The sequence below is a fragment of the Anolis sagrei genome, chromosome 4 (assembly GCF_037176765.1).
Source record: "Anolis sagrei isolate rAnoSag1 chromosome 4, rAnoSag1.mat, whole genome shotgun sequence".
In the NCBI taxonomy this organism is placed as follows: Eukaryota; Metazoa; Chordata; class Lepidosauria; order Squamata; family Dactyloidae; genus Anolis; species Anolis sagrei.
Genome location: NC_090024.1, coordinates 113,839,620 through 113,862,727, shown reverse-complemented (window position 1 = coordinate 113,862,727; position 23,108 = coordinate 113,839,620). Strand labels below are relative to the sequence as shown.

At 40.5% G+C, this 23,108-nt stretch overlaps 1 protein-coding gene across 2 annotated transcripts in view; it reads right to left on the bottom strand.

Annotated features, from left to right (window-relative positions):
* KCNT2 (potassium sodium-activated channel subfamily T member 2) overlaps window positions 1–23,108 on the bottom strand; it is a 349,979-nt gene that overhangs the window by 144,655 nt on the left and 182,216 nt on the right. For both annotated transcript variants that reach the window (XM_067467600.1, XM_067467601.1), the window contains exons 8-9: window positions 19,662–19,745; window positions 15,980–16,074 (exon numbers count right to left, since the gene is read on the bottom strand). In XM_067467600.1, the coding sequence (XP_067323701.1) occupies window positions 15,980–16,074; window positions 19,662–19,745 (179 nt within the window). The remainder of the gene's footprint in view (window positions 1–15,979; window positions 16,075–19,661; window positions 19,746–23,108) is intronic.

Genomic DNA, 23,108 nt, shown 5'->3' with positions numbered 1-23,108 from the left:
TCAGACACGGCTCCGGACCCAAAGCGGGCCAGGCTCCGCCCCTTGGCCCACCCGCGGATTGGGGAGAGGAGAGGAGGCGGGTGGAGCGCCGGGGATTGGGCAACCGCTTACTTCGCGTAATGGACGAGCCGCCCCTGATTCTATATTTCCCCTCTAGACAGTGTAGCCCCTTGTTTGTTTTGCAACATGAAATGTTCAGCTACTTTTAATGGGGAAAGGCACCCCAAATTCTTATGTATAAACTATGAAGGGACCAGGATTTCTAGCTAGGCATAAGTAAGTCATTTCAGCTTCCAAGTGTCTATATAACTTAGGGCCACAACTTCAAATCAAATGATGACATTCAAAAAGAGATTTAAAAAATCTATATAAATAAAAATGTAATGTTCGTTTGTGATACCATCAGAACTCAAAAACCACTGGGGGAATTGACACCAAATTTGGACACAAGACACCTAACAACCCAATGTATGTACTCCACTCAAAAAAGTTGATTTTGTCATTTGGGAATTGTCGTTGCTGGGATTTATAGTTTACCTACAATCAAAGAGCATTTTGAACTCCACCAATGATGGAATTGAACCAAACATGGCATACAGGACTTCCGTGACCAACAGAACACACTGGAATAGTTTGGTGGGCACTGACCTTGAGTTTGGGAGTTGTAGCTCACCTACATCCATAGAGCACTGTGGACTCAAACAATGATGGATCTGGACCAAACTTGACACAAATATTCCATATGCCCAAATATGAACACAGATGGAGTTTGGAGGAAATAGACCTTGACATTTGGGATTTGTAGTTGCTGGGATTTATAGTTCACCAACAATCAAAGAGCATTCTGAACTCCACCAATGATGGAATTGAACCAAACATGGCATACAGGACTTCCATGACCAACAGAACACACTGGAAGGGTTTGGTGGGCACTGACCTTGAGTTTGGGAGTTGTAGTTCACCTACATCCAGAGAGCACTGTGGAATCAAACAATGATGGATCTGGACCAAACTTGACACAAAAATTCCATATGCCTAAATATGAACACAGATGGAGTTTGGTGGAAATAGACCTTGACATTTGGGATTTGTAGTTACTGGGATTTATAGTTCACTACAATTAAAGAGCATTCTGAAACCCACAAATGACAGAAATGGGGCAAACTTCCTACACAGAATCCCCATGACCAACAGAAAATACTTAAGGCCATCCAGTCCAACTCTCTTCACCAGGGCAAGAAAATGTAATCAGAGCCCTCCTGACAAAGAGCCATCCAGTCATAAATATAGATAGATAGATAGATATGATTCTCCCTCACACACACAGATATAGTATCATAGATTTGAAAGAGACCCTTAAAAAAGGACTATGATATGTTGCATATTCCAGAGTAGGCAAACCAGACACTCTCCACATCAATACTGACAAAGAAACAACAAGAAATCCTGTTTACTCACAAGCAGAAAGGAATTACATATATTAGAAACCAACACTTTTTTTGTTGATCATGTGAGTTCTGTGTGGGAAGTTTGGCCCCATTCTATCATTGCTGGAGTTCGGAATGCTCTTTGTATGTGAACTATAAATCCCAGCAACTACAACTCCCAAATGTCATGTTCTATTCCCCCTCAAATTCCACCAGACTATTTGGGCAGACTATTTGTGCCAAGTTTAGTCTAGATCCATCATTGTTTAGAGTCCATAGTGCTCTATGGATGTAGGTGAACTACTGGAAGAGTTTCAAGGTGAATGCCTATGCCTATGAAACCTTTCCAGTATTTTCTGTTGGTCATGGGAGTTCTGTGAGCCAAGTTTGCTTCAATTCCATCATTGGTGGAGTTCAGAACATTCTTTGATTGTAGGTTAACTATAAATCCCAGACACTACAACTCCCAAATGACAAAATCAATCCCCCCACCCCAAACCCACCAGTATTCAAATTTAGGCATATTGGGTATTTGTGCCAAATTTGGTCCATTGAATGAAAATACATTCTGCATATCAGATATTGACATGATGATGCATAAGAGTGACAAAACTACAGCAACGAAAATAATGTTATGGCTGGGGTTGCCACCACATGAGGAAGTGTATTAAGAGCTGTTCAGAAGTGGAGCTCTCTGCCCCGGATTGTGGTAGAGGCTCCTGCTTTGAAGGCTTCTAAACAGAGGCTAGATGGCCATCTGTTGGAGGTGCTTTGAATGTGATTTTCCTGCTTCTTGGCAGGAGATTGGATTGGATGGCCCATGAAGTGTCTTCCAACTCAATGATTCTATGATAAGTAAAGCCAAGAAAAGAGTACATTTAAAAGTGGTTTTTTGTTGTTTTGTAATCATTCAGGCAGTGACACAGTAGTACTTCATCAAAATAATAATAATAATAATAATAATAATAATAATAATAATAATAAACACTTTATTTGTACCCCACTACCATTCCTAAGGGACTTGGTGCGGCTTACATGAGGCCGAGCCTGAATACAACAATACAAGCAAAACAACAACAGTACAAGCAATTAAAATAAAACATAGACAATAAAATATACAACATTATCAATAAGACAACACGCAATTAAAAACAGTGGGAAGGCCAAATGTAAAGTTAAAATGGAAATAATGCTGGGACATGGACGAAAGGTGAAAGTGGCGTTTGTGGAAGGGCATACGAGCAGATCTAAAAAGTGTAAAGTGCTTTGGAGGACGAAGTGCTTTGGGATCATTATTCCAGGAAGGCACACTGGAACAACCACGTCTTCAAGTTCCTCCTAAAGACTGCCAAGGTTGGGGCCTGTCTGATGTCTTTAGGGAGTGAGTTCCAGAGTCGAGGGGCCACCACCGAAAAGGCTCTCTCTCTCTCTTGTCCCCCACCAACCGTGCCTGCGATGCTGGTGGGATCGAGAGCAGGGCCTCCCCGGATGAACGAAGGGATTGTGTGGGTTTGTATACAGAGATGCAGTCACACAAGTAGGCGGGTCCCAAACTATTCAGGGCTTTGTAGGTAAGAACCTGCACCTTGAATTGGATCCGGTAAATGAATGGCAGTCAGTGGAGCTCCTTAAACAGGAGGGTTGACCGCTCCCTGTAAGGCGCCCCAATTAGCAATCTGGCCACTGCCCGTTGGATCATCTGAAATTTCCGGGCCGTTTTCAAGGGCAGCCCCACCTAGAGTGCATTGCAGTAATCCAGTCTAGAGGTGACTAAGGCGTGGACCACCTTGGCCAGATCTGCCAAGTACTGGAAATGACAATGTATTCAGGCTTCCTTGAGTACCATTTCCATGAAACAAATTATTGTAGTAAGCAAGCAAATGTAAGACAATAATAACAACAAAAGAAAACTAAGTGGTATTATTTCCACTTAGTAAACCAGACAACTTAATGATCATTTAGTAAAACTCTACTATTAAATATAATTATATTATGGAATGGAGGAGGAGCGACTCTACTATTAAATATAATTATATTATGAATGGAGGTGGAGCGACTTTTGGTAATAGAATGTGTTTCTATGAATCAGAGTATTTTTGGGAGGGGGGATACAAGTTGAAAAAAACCCCTGTATTTGATGTGCCACAGTATCACATCAATATCTGACCCATCAACACACTATTTCTAGGCTTTGATACTCCTTTTCCTAGCTTCTACTTCCTCCTCCCCTACCATTTTACTCTGAAGGTGGCTTAGACCATCAGCAGGGGAATAGATTATAGTTGTACATGCACTGCACGTGTTTTGAATCAGTAAGTGTGGGCTTCTAAGAATACATCCACGTATTATCCAATAGCTAAGTTTCCCTGGGGCTGCATCCACTTTCATAGCACACAACATGAAAGAATCTCATGACATGAGTTAATCTTGGGGATCATTCCCAAGATAGCAACATTTCTCATTAGGGGCTTGTGGTAACAACTTTCCACACAATCTTCCTACTTTATACACGGCTAGAACAACACGAGATGTAGGAAAACAACACCCATCTAACTTGAATAATGCATGCATCAGTTGTGAGATAATGATCAACAAATCCTAAACAAATGTATGCAGAACTGTGTCCCTGCATGGAGAACAGAAAGATTCTGAACTACTGACACACTTTCCTAATTTGCAGCCCTGGGCGTCTTGGGGGAAAATGAAGTTTTATTGTAAATAAATATGTGACTAAATTTTGAAATGCTGGTAGATTTCCAGTTGTACACCAGAATGAAGAGTGGATGTCATTAAAAAGCAAAACTTAAAACTTTTTGCTATTTTTCTTGAGTTTTCAACATGCAGTCAAGGAAAGGGGTCAGTTGAAATCAAAGTTGCTGTCTTGTATTTTCCTGACAGTATTTTGTTGTTTCTGTTCGTTCTGTGTCTGCTGTTTTTCTAAACCACAGGATGTCTTTCTGACTTGATGTCCTGCTGTTTTACCGGGAAACCAGAGACACACATTCAATTGTCACTGTCACTTCTACCAAAAACCTATTTGGAAACTGAAGGTTACCTAATTGTCTAGCCAATGATTAATGAAAACAAAATCGAATGCTCCTTTATAATACAATTCCCACAGCAGTAATACTAGAGAAAGGGTATCATTTACCACTTTTGTCAAGACAACTGACAAAAGATGCTGTCTCAGATCTGCACTAATAAAACCACTTTTTTCCACAAGGACAGACATACTTCTATTTGCTAAGATATAAAAAAAATCTTCTACATCTGAAGCTAACTAAAATGTTCATTAGGAAATAAGCTTGGGATACGCCTTGTATATGTTACATGTCCCACTTTCAAAATTGCTCTCCTGTATGCTAATCCAAGTTTGTTGAGGGCGAACAAATTGAAATTGAATCCAGACAAGACAGAGGTACTCCTGGTCAGTTGTAAGGCTGAACAGGGCATAGGGTTACAGCCTGTGTTGGACAGGGTTACACTCCCCCTGAAGACGCAAGTTCGCAGCTTGGGTGTGATCTTGGACTCATCGCTGAGCCTGGAATCTCAGGTTTCAGCGGTGACCAGGGGAGCATTCGCACAGTTAAAACTTGTGCGCCAGCTGCACCCGTACCTTAGGAAGTCTGACTTGGCCACGGTAGTCCACGCTCTGGCTACATCCCGTATAGACTACAGCAATGATCTCTACGTGGGGTTGCCTTTGAAGACTGCTTGGAAGCTTCAAATGGTCCAGCGTTCGGCAGCCAGGTTGCTAACAGGAGCAGCACTCAGGGAGCATACTACTCCTCTGTTGCGCCAGCTCCACTGGCTGCCAGTTTGCTACCGGGAACAATTCAAAGTGCTGGCGTTAGCCTATAAAGCCCTAAATAGTTCTGGCTCTACTTATCTCCGAACGCATCTCCTCTTATGAACCGGCTAGGACACTAAGATCATCTGGGGAGGCCCTGCTCTCTGTCCCACCTGCATCACAGGCGCGCTTGGCGGGGACGAGAGTCAGGGCCTTCTCAGTGGTGGCCCCTCAGCTGTGGAACGCCCTGCCTGCAGATATCAGATCGGCCCCCTCCCTGCTGGCATTTGAGAGGAAAGTGAAGACTTGGCTGTTCGAACAAGCATTTGATTAAACAGTGTAATTGAACATAGGAATACGGAATAATGGATGATGAGACTGGATTCTAATTTTACTGTTGAGGTGCTAATGATTGTGATACGGATGTTTAATGATTTATGTTACAATTGTTTTTAATTGCCCTATACTTGTCTCGTGATGTTTTGTATTGATGTTCTTCACCGCTTTGAGTAGCCTGAGGGCTGAGAAAAACGGTATATAAATAAATAAATAATAAAGTAAATAAATTAACTGCAGATTGCATTTAATGTTTTGGTTTGGTCTGGAATTTTGGCAAATAGTCTACCCTATATATGCCATGCCCTCTTGCATTCTGGATGCTATTATAAAACAAATCCCATCCTCGGCAATGACATTAAAGGAGAAAACAGCACTATTTTCTCCATTTAACATCTGGAAAACAACCAGACAAAGCTAGGCTATGATTGAATTTTGAATTGCTCTCTATTCCCACCAGTTTCCATCCTTCCACTGTTTCACATCCTACTCCAAAGAGCCATCTAACCCATGGGAACCATTTACAAGAGCACAGGGAAAAGGAAAAGAGGAGAAATTCCTAATCCTTGTCACATTAATGGCAAGCAAGTTGACACCCGGTATAGATGGAAATTAGTATGCTAAATATATTTATTCTATACTAGCTGTCCCTGCCACGCGTTGCTGTGGCCCAGTATGTTGATCTGGAAAATAAAATCATGAGAAAGTGTTGGTTTCTAATATATGTAATATTTAATATGTAATATATGTAATTTCTTTCTGCTTGTGGGTAAACAGTATTTCTTGCTGTTTCTTTGTCAGTGTTGATGTGGAGAGTGTCTGGTTTGCCTGGAACATGCAACATATCATTGTCCTTCTTTAAGGGTCCCTTTCAAATCTATGATACTATATTTGTGTGTGTGTGTGAATCATATCTATCTATCTATCTCTATCTATCTATTAGGCCTGGGTAACAACGGAAAAATTTGTTTCTAAAATCGATTCGTTTTTTGGGGGTTTTTGCGTTTCGTTATTTAAAATAATTACAAAATTTTCCTTTTAAAAAGTTCGATATTTACGAAATTTTGTAAATGGTAAAAAATTAATGAATTGATTTCCGAAACAATAACGAATCGATTCGTTAATGGCGGACGTGACCGCGAAATACGCTAAAAAACCTCCAAAAACTTCTGAAGCTTCCCTCTCCCTCTGTTCTTGACTGTTGGTGTGATATTATAATTTTTTTTCACTAATTAAACCATAAAACTGGCCCAGACATGCGGAAATAATAACGAAACGACCTCAGAACAATAACGAACAAATACAATAACGAAATACAAAGCATTTACAAAACGTATTTAAAAATTTGTTTTTTTTAATAATTGCTCCAGAATGGTTCGTTATCGTTTTGTAATTGGAAAAATTAACGAATTATTAACGAGTTACGAATTAACGAAACGAAACCGCCCAGGCCTTCTATCTATCTATCTATCTATCTATGGCTGGTTGGCTCTTTGTCAGGAGGGCTTTGATTAAGTTTTCTTGCCCTGATGAAGGGAGTTGGATTGGATGGCCTTAAGTATTTTCTGTTGGTCATGTGGGTGTTGTGTGGGACGTTTGCCCCAAATCTGTTGTTTGTGGGGTTCAGAATGCTCTTTGATTGTAGGTGAACTGTGAATCCCAGTGACTACAACTCCCAAATGTCAAGGTCTATTTTCCCCAAACCCCATCTGTGTTCATATTTGGGCATATTGAGTGCTTGTGCCAAGTTTGGTCCAGATCCATCATTGTTTGAGTCCACAGTGGTCTCTGGATGGAGGTGAACTACAACTCCCAAACTCAAGGCCAATGCCCACCAAACCCTTCCAGTATTTTCAGTTAGTCATGGGAATTCTGTGTGCCAAGTTTGGTTCAATTCCATCGTTGATGGAGTTCAGAATGCTCTTTGATTGTAGGTGAACTATAAATCCCAGCAACTACAACTCCCAAATGACAAAATCTTAATTTTTTTGAGTGATGGTCATTCCTTGTGTTGTGAGATGTTTTGTTGCCAAATTTGGTGTGATTTCGTTCATTGGTTCTTTTGTTTTTAAGGTACTCATTATGCACAGTGCATTTATATATAGATAATAATAATAATAATAATAATAATAATAAATATTACCCTTACTCACCTCTCCCTGTGGCTTGAGGCAGGGTACAATACTGTTAAAATAAGTATTAGCAGTCAGACTAATAACTGGGGCAACTTACAGAGACAGGTCAACCCCCCTGTTTAAGGAGCTCCACTGGCTGCCATTTATTTTCCGGTCCCAATTCAAGGTGCAGGTTATCACCTATAAAGCCCTAAATGGTTTGGGACCCACCTACCTTCATGACCGTATCTCTCTCCATGAACCATCTCGGGCCCTCCGTTCTTCTGGGGAGGCCCTTCTTTCGCCCCCGCCAGTCTCCCAGCCTCGCTTGGCGAGTACAAGGGAGAGAGCCTTTTCCTCTATGGCTCCCCAACTCTGGAACTCACTTCCTGGAGAGATTAGGGAAGCCCCTACCCTAGAAACCTTTCAAAAGAACCCCAAAACCTGGCTCTTCCGCTGCGCATTTGATGAGTAGATCTACATCCTCATACTAGTGTTTAGTTTATGGTTTTTGTTATTGGAGTGCATTTCCCCCATAGGAAAGTTTTGCTCCACAACCTCCACTAAAACGAGCTCTCCTCCGCAAATAATCTGTCCTTGTTTATCTTGTGTTTATCTCGCCTGAGTTTTTAATCTGTTTCTACCCAATTTTCTTTTATTTATTTATTTATTTATTTATTTGCAGCTTTTTATATTCCGCCCTTCTCACCCCGCAGGGGACTCAGAGCGGATTACAGTGTACACATATATGGCAAACATTCAATGCCAATTTTTGACATACAAACATATACAGACATACACAGAGGCTATTTAACTTTTTCTGGCCACCGGGGAGCTGTTGCTTTCATCCTCCATCTGCGACGCTGATGAATTACTTCCGCATTCTCCACATGCTTCCCCGCTGGAATGCTTTGCTGGAGTCTTCTTTATGGCCTCATAAATCAGTTAATTTAGCCTTCCCACACTTTAAGGTGGTACCTTATTTTCCTACTTGACAGATGCAACTGTCTTTCAGGTTGCAAAGGTCGACAACAGGCTACACACAATTGGTTGGAAACCCACTCCAAACCAGCCTGGTTTCGAACTCATGACCTTTTGGTCAGAGTGATCTTAATGCAGCTGACACTCAGCCAGCTGCGCCACAATCCTGGTGCATGTAGCTCGCCCATGTTACCGTGATTGTGTTTATTGTGTTTATTGTAATTTTGTAATTGCTACGTTGTCTTTTGTTTTATGTAATTGCGTTATTATTGTTTATTATTTGCATTTTCGGTTTTGTTTTATTTCATGTAATTGTTGTTTTGGGCTTGGCCTCATGTAAGCCGCACCGAGTTCCCATCAGGGAGATGGAGCAAGGTACAAATAAAGATTATTATTATTATTATTATTATTATTATTATTATTACTACTACTACTAAAACACATACTACACAATAGACAGACTTAAAACACAAGTTAAAATCCACTGATAAAATGCAGCTTAAAAGTGACCAGGTATGCCTGCTGGAAGAGATAGGCCTTCAATTATGTCTTAAATTCTGACAGGTGATCTGGCTGTCAAATCTCTTCCAACTGGCCATTCCACAGTCCTGGAACAGCTGATGAAAAGGTCCTTTGGGTGACAGTTGCCAGTTGGGTTCTGGCTGCTTGGAGTAGCCACCCTTTAAAGGACCTAAGTGTCCTGAGCAAATTGTATAGTAGAAGCCAATAACCTGAAGCTGAATCATGTGGGGCTTTAAAGGTCAAAACCAACACTTTGTACTTTTCCCAGAAACTACTGTATTTCATCACATAACAGTCTTTCTCCCCACCCCCTGTTTTTTCATTAAAAGGGGGTACGACTATTACATGAAAAAAAGTCTGCCTTTATTCTCTGGTTTCTGTTGTTGTTGTTTTAATAAAATGCCTTAGCTCAGGGAACAAGACTGCAGTCGCAAACGAAGAGCCATTTGGGGCTAGTTGTCTCTTCCTTTCTTCTTTCTCCAGAGACAAGGCAGTTTAAAACCGATAAAATGCAGGTTTCTAGAACTCCACTCTTCTCTCATTTATCACTCTCTTAGGGCTTAAGGCATTTTTTTAAAAAAAAAATCTGAAATGGTAGTTTCTGGAACTCAGGTGACCCCTCCTTCCTCCTTTCTCCAAAAAACTCAATTCCAGGTTTTGTAAACTGCCTTAAGACCGAGGAAGAAGGAGAGGAAATGGAGCTTAAGAGTGAAGCTTCAGAGATCTCCATTTTGTAGTTTTTAAACTGCCTTGACTTCAAAGAAAGACAGAAAGAGAGGTCATCCCCAAATGGCAGTGCGACTATTATGCAAGGAAAACAAAAGTACCATTTTGGGCACCCCAAAAATGGGTGTGTGATAATTAGGCATTGGCAACAATTATGCAATGAAATACGGGTAATTGGAGATTAGTGGTATCACTTTAGTGTGGGTGTGATGTGCTTACTCCAGATGTTCCTGTAACTAGTCTGGCTGCCATATTTGAACTAATTGGAGTTTCCAAACTTGGCTTCCAAACTTGGTAAAGTACACTGCAGAAGTCCAATCTTGAGGTCACCAGCACATGCAATATTATAAGACCTTTTAATTTAACACAAGCCACCAATTGGGGCTAACATAGAAATAACAAGATGCAGTTGGGCATTTCTAATAGCATGTTGTTGTGAATCTTACCTAGTAGGCCAAAAAGGAAGCCTGGATAACAGTATGGCAAACCTCCATTTTGAGAGTGTATGCCAGGGAAGCAGCCATCTTGAGTGAGGATAGCTAGAAGATGGGAGGAGTTTGAGGTCTCCTGGGATTGGCTAGAGCAGATGGGAGGAGCCAAGCCTTAGTAGGTCTGACAGCTACCTGATTGCTTGTGGGAGATAGCACAAGGGATTAGCTCTCTAGACTGAGTTAGTTAGCAGTAAGAACTCTGGGAGAGTTAGCTGATCACTCAGGGGACTATCTAGGTTAGGTTAGTCAGAAACTCATTGCTATTTCTCTGAAGTAGAGTGAGCAGTTATATCTGTTTGATTAGCTCTGTATGTAACTAATTGAAGAAACTCTTTTCAAGCAAGCAGCAAGCTACTGTACTTTTGTAACAAGTCAAGCTTTTTTGTGCCTCTCAGAAGAAGAAATTAGTTGTCTTTTTATAAATAAATCTTTTTCTATTTAACTTTCAAAAAGGTCTCTATCGTTCCTCAGTCTATCAGTAATCCTCTGTGATAATTCCAGCCTCTTTAACATCCTAATACCACAGAAAGGTCTCTTATCCAAGCAGTCATTTTGGGAGCTAAGGGGAGAGCTGTGTTGGCAGAGAAGGGAAAAGTTTACCTCATTTTTAAAAATCCTAAGGCAGCTTGGGTTGGCGGCAGCATTAAACCAAAAGAAGACTGAAGCAGTGTTCACTCTACCATTACACGCATCTAACATCATCTTGCTACCATACCATTGTCCAGTAGTGTGATATTACATATAATCCTTTTACAGTGGTGTTCAGCTGGGGGGATACTTGGTGTTAGATAACTACACATTTTGTTATATTGGTGGCAAGCGGCATAATTTATGCTAGTATATAACACGCACTTCTCTATATTTGGTGCCAGTGGCAAGATTGATATCGTACAATTTTTTACAGTGGTGTCCAGCAGCAGAATTAGCGAATTTAAGTCTTAATCTAGTGTATTAGAACAAAAAGCTGAGGTAAAAGTTTGTTCCAAACCTATCTGGGGGTAATTTTACCTCAGAAACTGCTAAGAAACACCATTTTGAAAACCCTTAAGAATAGCTCTGCCAAAAACTAAAAAGACTGGAGTTGTAGAAGGAGAAGAGGTTGAGTCTCTGGTTGAAATAAGGGAAGGGAATCCTGAGACTGTGACTACCTCCCTGGAATTGGAAAAGTTGAAACTGGAAATGGAACTTAAGAGAATGGAATTTGAGGCTAGAGAGAAAGATAGACAACTTGAAGCTGAGGGGGAGAGATTAAAACATGAAGCCAGTGAGAGAAAAAAAGATAGACAACTCGAGGCTGAGAGAGAGGGGGAAAGAATGAAGCATGAAGAAAGGATGTTGGAATTGAAGTTAAAAGAAAAACAATCCACATCCAGTCAAAATTAAAACCAATTTGAGCCACTAGCCTCTCAGATGAAACATTTCCCAAAGTATTCAAAAGGGGACTGTTCAGCTGTGTGTGTGTGTGTGTGTGGGGGGGGGGGGGGGGGTACTTGGTGTTAGATAATAGTGCTGGGCAACCACGGAAAAATTTGTTTCTAAACTCGATTCACTTTTTGGGGTTTTTTGCGTTTCGATATTTAAAAGAATTCCGAAATTTTTCTTTAAAAAAGTCCGATATTTACGAAATTTCGTAAAATTACGAAACGAATACGAAACGAATACGAAACGAATACGAAACGAATACGAAACGAATACGAAACGAATACGAAACGAATACGAAACAAATACGAATCGATTCGTTAATGGCGGACGCGACCGTGCAATATGCTAAAAAACCTCCATATGGGACAGGGGGAACTTCTGAAGCTTCCCTCTCTCTCTGTTGTTGATTGTTGGTGTAATATTTATAATTTTTTTTCACTGATTAAACAAACAACAGCTATAAAACTTGCCCCAGACATGTGGAAATAATAACGAAACGATTTCGAAACGAATACGAAACGAATACGAAACGAATACGAAGCAATTACGAAACGAATTGAAAAATTCGTTTCGTTTTTTAGATGCTCCTGAATGGTTTGTTATCGCTTCGTAACCAAAAAAAATAACGAATTTTTAACGAATTACGAAATTACGAAACGAAACCGCCCAGCCCTATTAGATAACTATGCATTTCATTATATTTGTGGCAAGCAGCGTGATTTATACAAGTATATAACATGCACTTCTCTATAATTAGTGCCAGTGGCGAGATTGATATCGTACCATTCTTTACACATGTTTTCTCCATTTTCTGGTCATAGGAACCATTCTAGACAATCTCCTTTTCAGTCACAAAAATTTCTCCAAGAAATTTGGTAGTATTTGTGTTTGCTTACATGTGTGAAAATGAATGGCTATCTGGTTACTGCATATATGAAGCACCACCTATGTTTATAATCAGACATACTGACAGGCAGGACACAGAATGTAGTTTCTAATGCCAGGCATAAAAGGTTACCTAGAAAGCTGAATAATCACTTGCAGATTACATTTCTAGACTACTGAGCAAGAAACACACATTATTTTGAGCCAGAGTGCCATTTCAGGCATCCAGCTGGCATAGCTTACCCATCTGTGGGCAGAGCATGAACTGTGGTGTAGATAAGTACAATCTAGATTGTGGTTACAGTCTGTCACATCCATGGTTGCAGCATGTCCCCCGAGCTCTTGAACCAATACCATTATATTGCAACAATTCAACACCCACCAACTGCCACTCATCAATAAGAATACTTAGGCTGAATTGATAAAAGACTGACAGGTTTCCATGAGAATTTTTATGCATTTGATCTGATGACTAAAACAGACAAATGTTGATATATGAAAATAATTGTTTTAAATATCAGTATTTTCTGATAACTATTTAAATACAGGGAAATAACACTTGGAAAGTCCATCATCCCAACAAGAGAAAGAAATGGAAAATCAACAGCGAACTGTTTCAAAGCAAACTGAACATAATCTCAATTAAAACTGCAAACTATTGCAGGCTTCATTTCCTTAGCTAGCAATTGTGGAATTGAGTAATGCTATTATTTATTCTCTTCCTCCACCCCATCCCTCTATATAGGTTAAAACAAGGGCAGAATAAAATGGAGCACAATAAGCTGGAATCTGCAGATGCTGAAAACTGCAATAATTGCTGTAGGTCAACTTGCCATTTTCCTCATCCTTTTCTGTCAGTTAGAAAACATGCAGCCTGCCCCTGAACATAATGTTCTCTTCTGAGTAGCACTTTCCTGCTTGTCAGGCACAGGCTCCAGCTTGCTTTCAAAACCTTTTGTTTCCCACAGCCAACCAAGCGTTAAAAGGATGGGGACTCATAGTTTTGTATTATGTCAGCTTTTTTAGTGCAACAGCAGAATTGAAAGAGAGAATCAGGCACCAGTAGATATGAAAGCACAAGCTCATTCAAAGGCACTTAAGGAGCACTTTCGGATGTACATGGCGGTTCCACAGAGTGCCCAGGTGCTACTCCTGCCTAATAGTATACACTAGAACACAAGGATTAGTTTTTATATGAAAAAGCAACAAGGAAAACCTAACTTAGTGCAATTTTCATTTTGTGGCTTTTGTGTATGTCACATCATATGGGAAATAGAATCAACGCAGTATTGTGGTTTGAGCACTGGACGATGACTTTGAAGACCAGGGTCTGGTATAAAAACCCAGTGAGTGATATTGGGCAAGTCATATTGTCACAGCACCAGAAAATCTTGTCATAAATTCACCGTATGATTGCCATGAGTAGGAAACAACTTGAAGGCACACTACATCAAAAGTTTCAAAACATCAAAATATTTCACAACTGTATATTTCAAGTAGTTGCAGTCCCCTGCTCCCTTGATATTTGTAACATTTGGGTGAATTCCAATGCTTAGGATATACAAAGTCCAACAGGGGGCCCACCGGCACAATACCGGGCAACAAAACACGGCACCCCTGGGTGCCGACTTTGTCCGACTTACCGGGCAAGGCCTGTTGTGGCGGGGGGGGGGCACCCTCCCACCGGCCATATTGGTAGCAGGGGGCTTCTCGTTTCCAGAAGCCCCCTTCGCGGTGGAAAGTTTCCCGTTGCATGGGGAGTTGGCCAGTCAGTGGCTGGCCCCACCCAGCACCTGGCATTGGCCATGGGCCGGCCACTCGCTTTGCCCAGCAGCCTTAAATAGGCTGCGTAAGGGCCTAGCAGGCACCAGGCTTGCTTCAGGTTGTCCTCCCATCCACCCTGCACAATTTTTGTTCTTGCACATGGTTGCAGTTGTTGGTCATTATCTGTTTGTCACAACTTTGGTTGGCATGTGACATGGGCCCTGGATCTGGTTTCCGCCCCTCCCCTACTGGCTGGGGAGGGAACATCCGGTGGTTCCCAGGAGTGCCGTGTTTTGTTATTATTATTTATTTATTTACTTTATTTATATACCACTTTTCTCAGCCCCCAGGGGACTCACAGCGGTGAACAACGTTGATACAAAACACCATGAGACAAGTATAGGGCAATTAAAAACAATTGTAACATATATCATTAAACATCAGTATAACAATCATTAGCGCCTCAACAGTAAAATCAGAATCCAGTCTCATCATCCATTACTCCGTATTCCTATGTTCAATTACACTGTTTAATCAAATGCTTGTTCGAACAGCCAGGTCTTCACTTTCCTCTGAAACGCCAGCAGGGAGAGGGCCAATCTGATATCTGCAGGCAGGGCATTCCACAGCCGAGGGACCACCACTGAGAAGGCCCTGTCTCTCGTCCCCACCAAGCACGCCTGTGATGCAGGCGGGGCAGAAAGCTGGGCCTCCCCAGATGATCTTAGTGTCCTAGTCGGTTCATAAGAGGAGATGCGTTCGGAGAGGTAAGTAGGGCCAGAACTGTTTAGGGCTTTATAGGCTAATGCCAGCACTTTGAATTGTGCCCGGTAGCAAACTGGCAGCCAGTCGAGCTGGTGCAACAGAGGAGTAGTATGCTCCCTGAGTGCCACTCCTGTTAGCAACCTGGCTGCCAAACGCTGGACCATTTGAAGCTTCTGAGCAGTCTTCAAAGGCAACTCCACGTAAAGAGCATTGCAGTAGTCTATACGGGATGTAACCAGAGTGTTGTTGCCTGATATTGTGCCAGTGGGCCCCCTGTTGGACTCATTAGGTATCGGTCAGCAGCGGGCTGATCGATCTTGACCCAGAACCCATGCCTGGCAGCCAACCCTTTGTTCCTGTAATCAATAAATTAAGTTGTGGCCAATTTTACTCCATATATGTGTCTGTGTCATCTCTGGTTCTGCAAGTGGGAGGAGTGTCGCCCATCCACACACAATTTATCTTTGCATTGGGCTCACTGGGTTCTGGCCAATCTACAACTTCCTTGGATAGTCTCTAGTATACTGTGATCTGTACAAAATGACCAGTTTTATCAACCCTAAAACCAATTTTTATATTCATATGAACTGTGGCATTTCTGTAAAGTGAATTGAGTTTTCTTTCCCCATAAACATGCAAATTACTTCTCACCCTGAACAATAATTCATGACCAAACATGACCTTAAATAAAATGAAAGAACAACTTTTACTCAAAACAGTGTTACTCAAGTATTAACAATGCTGTGTACTACTTACCATGTAAAGATAAGACATAACAATGTTGATATTAAAATTAGGACTTGGTTAAACATTGCAGACTGTGTGCGTTGGATGGCTCTGTGGAGATCATTCTAGATGGAAAAAATAGGAAATATATGGAAATATTTGAAATGTAACATAGTCTGACTGAAAAATGTAAAACCGTCTAAAATAATCCGTCTTAAGCTACAATCTTGTCTATTCTTACATAACTTATTTTTAATTCAATGGGACTGACTCCTAATATAGACATAGACAGGATTCAACAATATATAGACAGTATTGCCCTTTTTTAAACTCAGACCTTTCAAGACAAAGAGATCCACAAAGTGAATATCAACAAGAAAACATGGTCCTTACATCTGGGATACAAAATAGGTTACAAAATATATAAGAGGTGTATGAAATAAATATATACAATAAATCTTGAAATGACTAAAATGAACACAGGTCATGTATAGATATAAAGTAATAATCAGACTCCTATAAAAGAATGAGTTAGCTGAGCTACAATTAGAATAATACACGGCTTTTCAATATACATTACGGGACTGAAAGAACAAATAAATTGGAATGCACTGGCAAAGAGATTCCTGGCCAATGTCCCAGTCCCAATGAAAAGTCATTGCTTACCCTATGATCTTGCATTAGAAGTAGGAGCAACATTATGGGCCCTAACACACATGACTAAAACCCATGCTGTAATGGGTTAAAATAATCCACTTTGGTATGGGTTCTAGTCCCCACTCCTTCCCACAACCCGAACATTTTCCTCCTGGGGTGGCTACATACTATCGTGATTGAAACTGGGATAGCATGAAGCTACCCCGAAGCCCCTGATTTACCACCTAAAACTTACCTTAAAAGGTCACTGGCAGCCAGGAAGCCTCTCCTCACATCCTCCTGGCATGAGAAAATGACACCTGAGGAGATGGGAGGGATGAGGAGGAAAATCCCATATCTCCCCCCCCCCCCGCCCCATCTCCTCAGGTGTCATTTTCTCATGCCAGGAGGATGTGAGGAGAAGCTTCATGGCTGCAAAGAAGCTTTTAAAGTAAATTTTAGGGGGTAAATCAGGGGACGAGGGGAGGGGTGGGTACTGGGCACTCTCCCACATAGTTGGGCTCCAGGAGCCTAAAGTTGCAGGATTGCTCATTCCTGGTGTCACAGAATGCCCAATAAATGCCTCGTTAGACCTGAGCCTTTCAGGAAGGCCTGGATCTAATGAGGTATTTTTTAAAAAAAATGTGTCAGAAATTACTTGAGAATCTGCAAGTTGCTTCTGGTGTGAGAGAATTGCCCATTTGCAAGAACATTGCCCAGGGAATGCCCAGATAATTTATCTTTTACCATCCTGTGGGAGGCTTCTCTCATGTCTTCACATGAGAAACTAAAGCTCAATAGATGGGAGCTTGCCCTGCTTCCTTGATTAAAACTGCCAACCTTTTGGTCAACCAGTCCTGCTGGCACAAGAGTTTAACCCATTGTATCACCAGGAGCTCCAGGTATTTAATTAATATGGAATAATCCAAGGAAACCTTGATTTGTTCCACATTATTTTGCTTCATTTCGATGCCTCTGGTAAAAACCGAGACAGGTCCTGCATTTTGGGACTGTCTGATAGCCCCTATGTCTCCCCATTCCTCCAGATATTCCCAATATCAAGAGATCACAGTGGGCCCCTTCCCCAGTTTTGCCCCATTAGAGCTGGTTCAGTCAAAGTTTCTGAGATCGGCCTTGCAGGTACCTAAATGCGTTTCTAATGCCACCCTGCAACTAGAGACGGGCTTTATGAGAGTGGAGGCCAGGGTGTGGGTGGCCACACTCAACCTCTGGCTCAGACTATCCCGTGCACCCTTTGGTCTTGCCCCACTAACCATGAAGGATGACTTCCAATCCACATGGAAACAGGTGATAGCATCAAAAATCTCCTCATTGGGATTTTCTCCAGTTCTACTATTCGCTATGGATTACAATCAAGCCAACTCACTTATTAAACAACGTATCACAGACACAGAGCGACAACTAGATCTGGCCTCGGTTCCAACCTTACTTATCAATGAAGACAGCAGATATCTTGCCTCCCCTATGGCATATTTAAAAAACTTAGAGGTTCCCATTCATCGATGGGCTTTCACGCTGGCTCGATGCCGCGCTCTCCCATCAGCTGTACTTGAAGGCCGCTACCGGAAGATCCCTTTCCCAGAGAGAGTCTGCCCCTGTGACTCGCGTCATGTAGAAACAATAGAACATGTGCTCCTTCAGTGCCCGTTCTACAGGGATATCCGTGCCAGGCTTATCTTACCTCTGATATACAAGCACCCAGGCCATTCAGGACAATTTTATACCTCCATGCTACTTGCAGATATTAATTCAGCTACAACCTACAATGTTGTAAAGTTCTGCGCAGCAGCATACAAAATCCGTCAGGGAATGACTAGTCCCAAAAGTTAACTGTGTGTCCAGTAATCTTCTTCCCTGAATCTACAATTTGGTGATGGATCTGGGCATTACATGTTTTTACCCTGTTTCCCCTTCCGCTCCCTCACCCATATTGTGCTTCAGTAGTCATATTTATATTTTTAATGTACCGAACATACCAAGTTGGTATGAAAATGTGACTATTTCCTGTGCTGGTCAATGACCGAAATCAATGATTTGATTTGATTTGAGAGATCACTGAAGGCTGATGGACAGCTGAAGATCATCCAGCTTTATTCTGATAACCACCTGCTCAGGAAAACATTTTTAAAAACCCAATACATCTAGGAAGCTATCCATGCATTAATGTTCACAGTATTATGTTTATAGTGATGATATACAAGAAATCACTATTACTCCCATTTTACAGCTTCAGAACAGAAACTTATCAATGAACTGAAGCTGATTAATCCATGGAATTTGTTATTCAACTAGAAACACTTAAACTTTCTTGGGCTAATGTTTAGACCCATTTTTTAAAAATGATAATGTATTCTATAGCATCCAGCGGCTGGATTTACACTCTTCTACTTCATTATATATGACCTGGAATGTGTATCAGTGTGTGAGACCAAGAAATTCAATTAGCAGCATGATACAGGCTGGTACTTTTGTCACAAAAGCTTAAATACATTCTTAAATCTGCCATTGGTTGCAGGTTCCAGAGCCAAATACGCTAGGAAAAAATAAGTGAAGCAAAGCTGCTCATTGGCTAAGTCTCCATATTTTTATGGTATGCACACCAGCATGAAAAATGAGCCAAAACAACTGGCATTTGCTAAACCTCAATCTCAAAGTTCTTAGCTCTGGCTTTCTAGAGCCAGGAAAACAAGGGAAATGAGTCAAATGGATTAATGTTGGGCCAATGGTTTTATTATCTACATAAGACAATACATTTGGATTCCTCAGTACTGAAACTAACTAAGTTAGGGGGAGACAAAACAGAAGGTTTGAAATGCCAAAACAGTTGACATTTGAAAGCCAATTCAAAATGCAATTAAACTAAGTGATTTGAATTTTTCCCCACTTACTCCCACAAATTTCCATTGGCACTATAAAGGTTGAATGCATGTATCATGGTTGAAGGTGACTGTAAGCTGAACTCTGGCCTTCTCTGTGATATAAGAAAAAGAAGACATCCCTTCAATATCCCCCAACAACCAATTAATTCTCAACTATACATCTTTGCCATACTTACAATCATATTCTCCAATGCATGTTTGGCAAGCCAGCAATTTAAAAAAACGGGGATGAATAAATTTCTTAAGGCAGGCCAGAAAATCTGGAAAAAAAATAAAAAAACCCAACATCAAACACATGATCTACATTTCCTTTGTCAGTGACAAATGTATTGAAGTGTTTGCATTCAATGTATAAGAAGAAGCAGATTTGTTTTTAAAAGACTACACTTCAAGCTCCATTAATGCTCTGCTAGACAACAACACAGATGACAATGAAATAGATAAGAAAATGCCTAAAAGCTAGGAAAAGTCTGACATTGATACCCTTTTCTCAGTTTTTGCTTCACAAAAAGATTGCAGTCAAGAAGTCACAATCATTGAAGTGAGCCTTTCCTGTAAGCTAATGCACTTAGGATTGGTCTGCTTATAACTGCAGTCTTTACTTCTCTGATTCCAATGTTCATTCAGTCAGAACATCTTCTGAGAGGTGTAATCTGAAATACTATCTGTTCCCAATAAACCCCAGTGTATTTCAGGTATAAAAATGCCTGCTGTATCTACAAAAGTTTGTGGGTGGAGAATCAAGATTATTCTACAATTTCTGTTGGCTCATATGGAGCTTGGGTATCTGTCCAAATGCATCTCCTTCTACGTCCCGCCTCGGAGTTTAAGATCTTCTGGGGGGGGGGGGCTGCTCTCGGCTCCACCTCTATCACAAGTGAGGTTGGTGGGAACGAGGAGAAGGCCTTCTCAGAGGAGGCCCCTCACCTGTGGAATTCACTCCCCGGGGAAATTAGGACATTGACATCCCTCCTTTCCTTTAGAAGGAAATTAAAAACATGGATCTGAGACCAGGCTTTTGGGTAATCTGGCCAATAGACAAAGGACAAGTGACGACTAGAATTGATGGATTTGACAATGTCGAATTGAATTTACGGACTCTGAGCTGAAATCGTTGAGCACTAGACTGATTTTATGGATTATGATGTATAATGGAATGTTTTAATTGTTTTAATTACTGCTTATATATGTTTTATTTTTTTATCTTATTGTTGTGCTGGCATCGAATTATGCCTTTTGTAAGCAGCCCTGAGTCCCCCCTCGGGGGTTGAGAAGGGCAGGGTAGAAGTGCAAGAAATAAATAAATAAATTGGGATTATCTACCCAATTAATTGATTGGGTTCATTAAATGTTTGTAGTCATTCACTATAAACTCACTAGATTTTCTAAGTATGGCAGAAGTTAAAAGCTACTTTAATTAAATTGTTAGAATTTTAAAGAACTGGTTATATAACCCTCCTTGTGTTTAAAATACCCTGGGAATTCTGCTGCCTCTTTTGTTAGGCAGATTAAACTGTTCGATTTCTTTGGGAAGACAAAATGGAGAAAAGATGGCCGTGGGAAATAAGAAAAATGGAAAAGTAGGGAAGAAAGTGTGTTTTGGAAAACAGGGTAGTGGGTGAAGTGATTTGCTTCTTTAGACATTTACTAAGATACTTGGACAATAAGGATCCTTTCATGATCGTTTGAAATGTAGGTGTCAACAACAATTATTTATTGATTAGTCAATTTTGACCATATCAAAACATGCAAAACATACAAAACATACACACTTGCCCATACATACAGTAAAGCCATATATGAATACAAGGCATCCCGGCCTACTGGCCTGTCAACCCACTACAGGATAAAAAAAATTAAAAGATTAAAAATTGATTAATTCCTTAAAGTAGGGTTTAGGCAGGGGCGCGGGTAGGTAAAACTAGTGGCATGTCCATATTAAGTTTTTAAGTTTGAATTTTGTTGATGGCGGCAAAGTCACCTCTCTCTGCTTCCATCTTCTCACGGATGGCCAGCGCTTTTTGGGTAAAAAGGGTCAATTTTAAAATAGAGTTTTTATCTGAACCCTGTGTGAGGATGTGCAATTTATCCTTATTCTCTGAATAAGTATGATTCTCCAACAGAGGCTCTAGGTAGTAAGACCGGATCCTGTTGTTGTAGGGACATTTTAAGAAAAAATGTTCTGAGTCCTCCACTTCTGCATCTACCTCATGGCACCCACAGGTTCTCCTCATGTAGAGAATATTCTGATGTCGTCCCAACTTGGACTTAATGTCGAACTGCTCAAATCTAGCCCAGGTAAAAAGTTTTCTAATATATAGTGGAAGTATAAAAGAGAGGTAAGTTTCCATGCCGACTTTACATTTAAATTTGGCCAGGTATGGAGTGGCTCTAGCTTGTGCTATGATCATTAGATCATTTTGTGCAGCAATGTCAAGAGCTCTTTGATATACAATTGAGCATACGTTTGCCCCAAAATTTATTAACTCGTGGGGGGAAATGTAGGTGTTCCTATGCACCTATATGGAAGGAAAACCTTTCAGACTCTTTCTGAAGGGTGAGATATATCATAATTATCTCCAGTATCTTCTCCTCCTCTACTAATACTATGCTGGACAGGATTCTGCATGAATTATTATGCAATATACAATTATTCTACAATGTCATTTGGGATGGGCTATAGTATAGTCCTCTGAAACTCTGTTCACACAATTCTGTGCAAAATATTCAGTGGATAATTCAGTGCAAAAAAAATCCAAACCCATGGCTTATTTATTTCTTCCTTGGATTTTCATCTTACTCTTGTTCACAAATTAAGCAATGATGTGACAATTAAGTATTTATGGTATTAATTTTCTGATATCTAATATATTATTGAATTCATTTTCAAAAGTAGTATTTCAAGCTTTGATCTGATGTCTGGATTCTTACCCTTTCTAAGCAAAGCTGCTTCAGATGTAACAACAAAACTGTAGTCTTTTGCCCCCAACAAATGACTAGTCTGTGTGTTCAGTGCTGCATTTCATCCTGATTTATGGTTGGGGCCACAAAAAAAGATGTGGTCACATTAGATGAAATATTTGTTCTAAGTAGATGTCAGATCTCTGTGTTTTGACAATAAACATAGTCAATAGAAATGGACTTTCTGTCCCAGTCATATTCTGTATATGAAAATAGTGTCTGAATGTGAAATGACAATTGCTGAAACTGATGGATATTGCTTAGCTCTCCATGGCTGAGAAGATATACGATGTCTAACTTGAAAGTCTATTATTGTGTGCATTCTGCAAAATGACTGGGAGTGGGGGCATGGGTGACAAAAATATCCTATCTGCCTAGATCGGAGTTGAGTATATTTTTGTTATATTGGGATGATTGTGTTTTCATTTTACTTCATTTCATTTTCTGAGCGGTAACTGTCTAAGCAGATCACTGAAACTGGGAGCTCTTTAACATTACAGAAATGTACCATTATAATTCAATTGTAATTGACCACAGATGTATTCTATGTAATTCTGGAATTTCAGTTTGGTAAGGCTATAGAATTCTTTGGTAGAGAGTTCTAATGTAAATACTAAAATTCCATACAATGTTACCTCTACAATTAAAGTATAATCAAATAT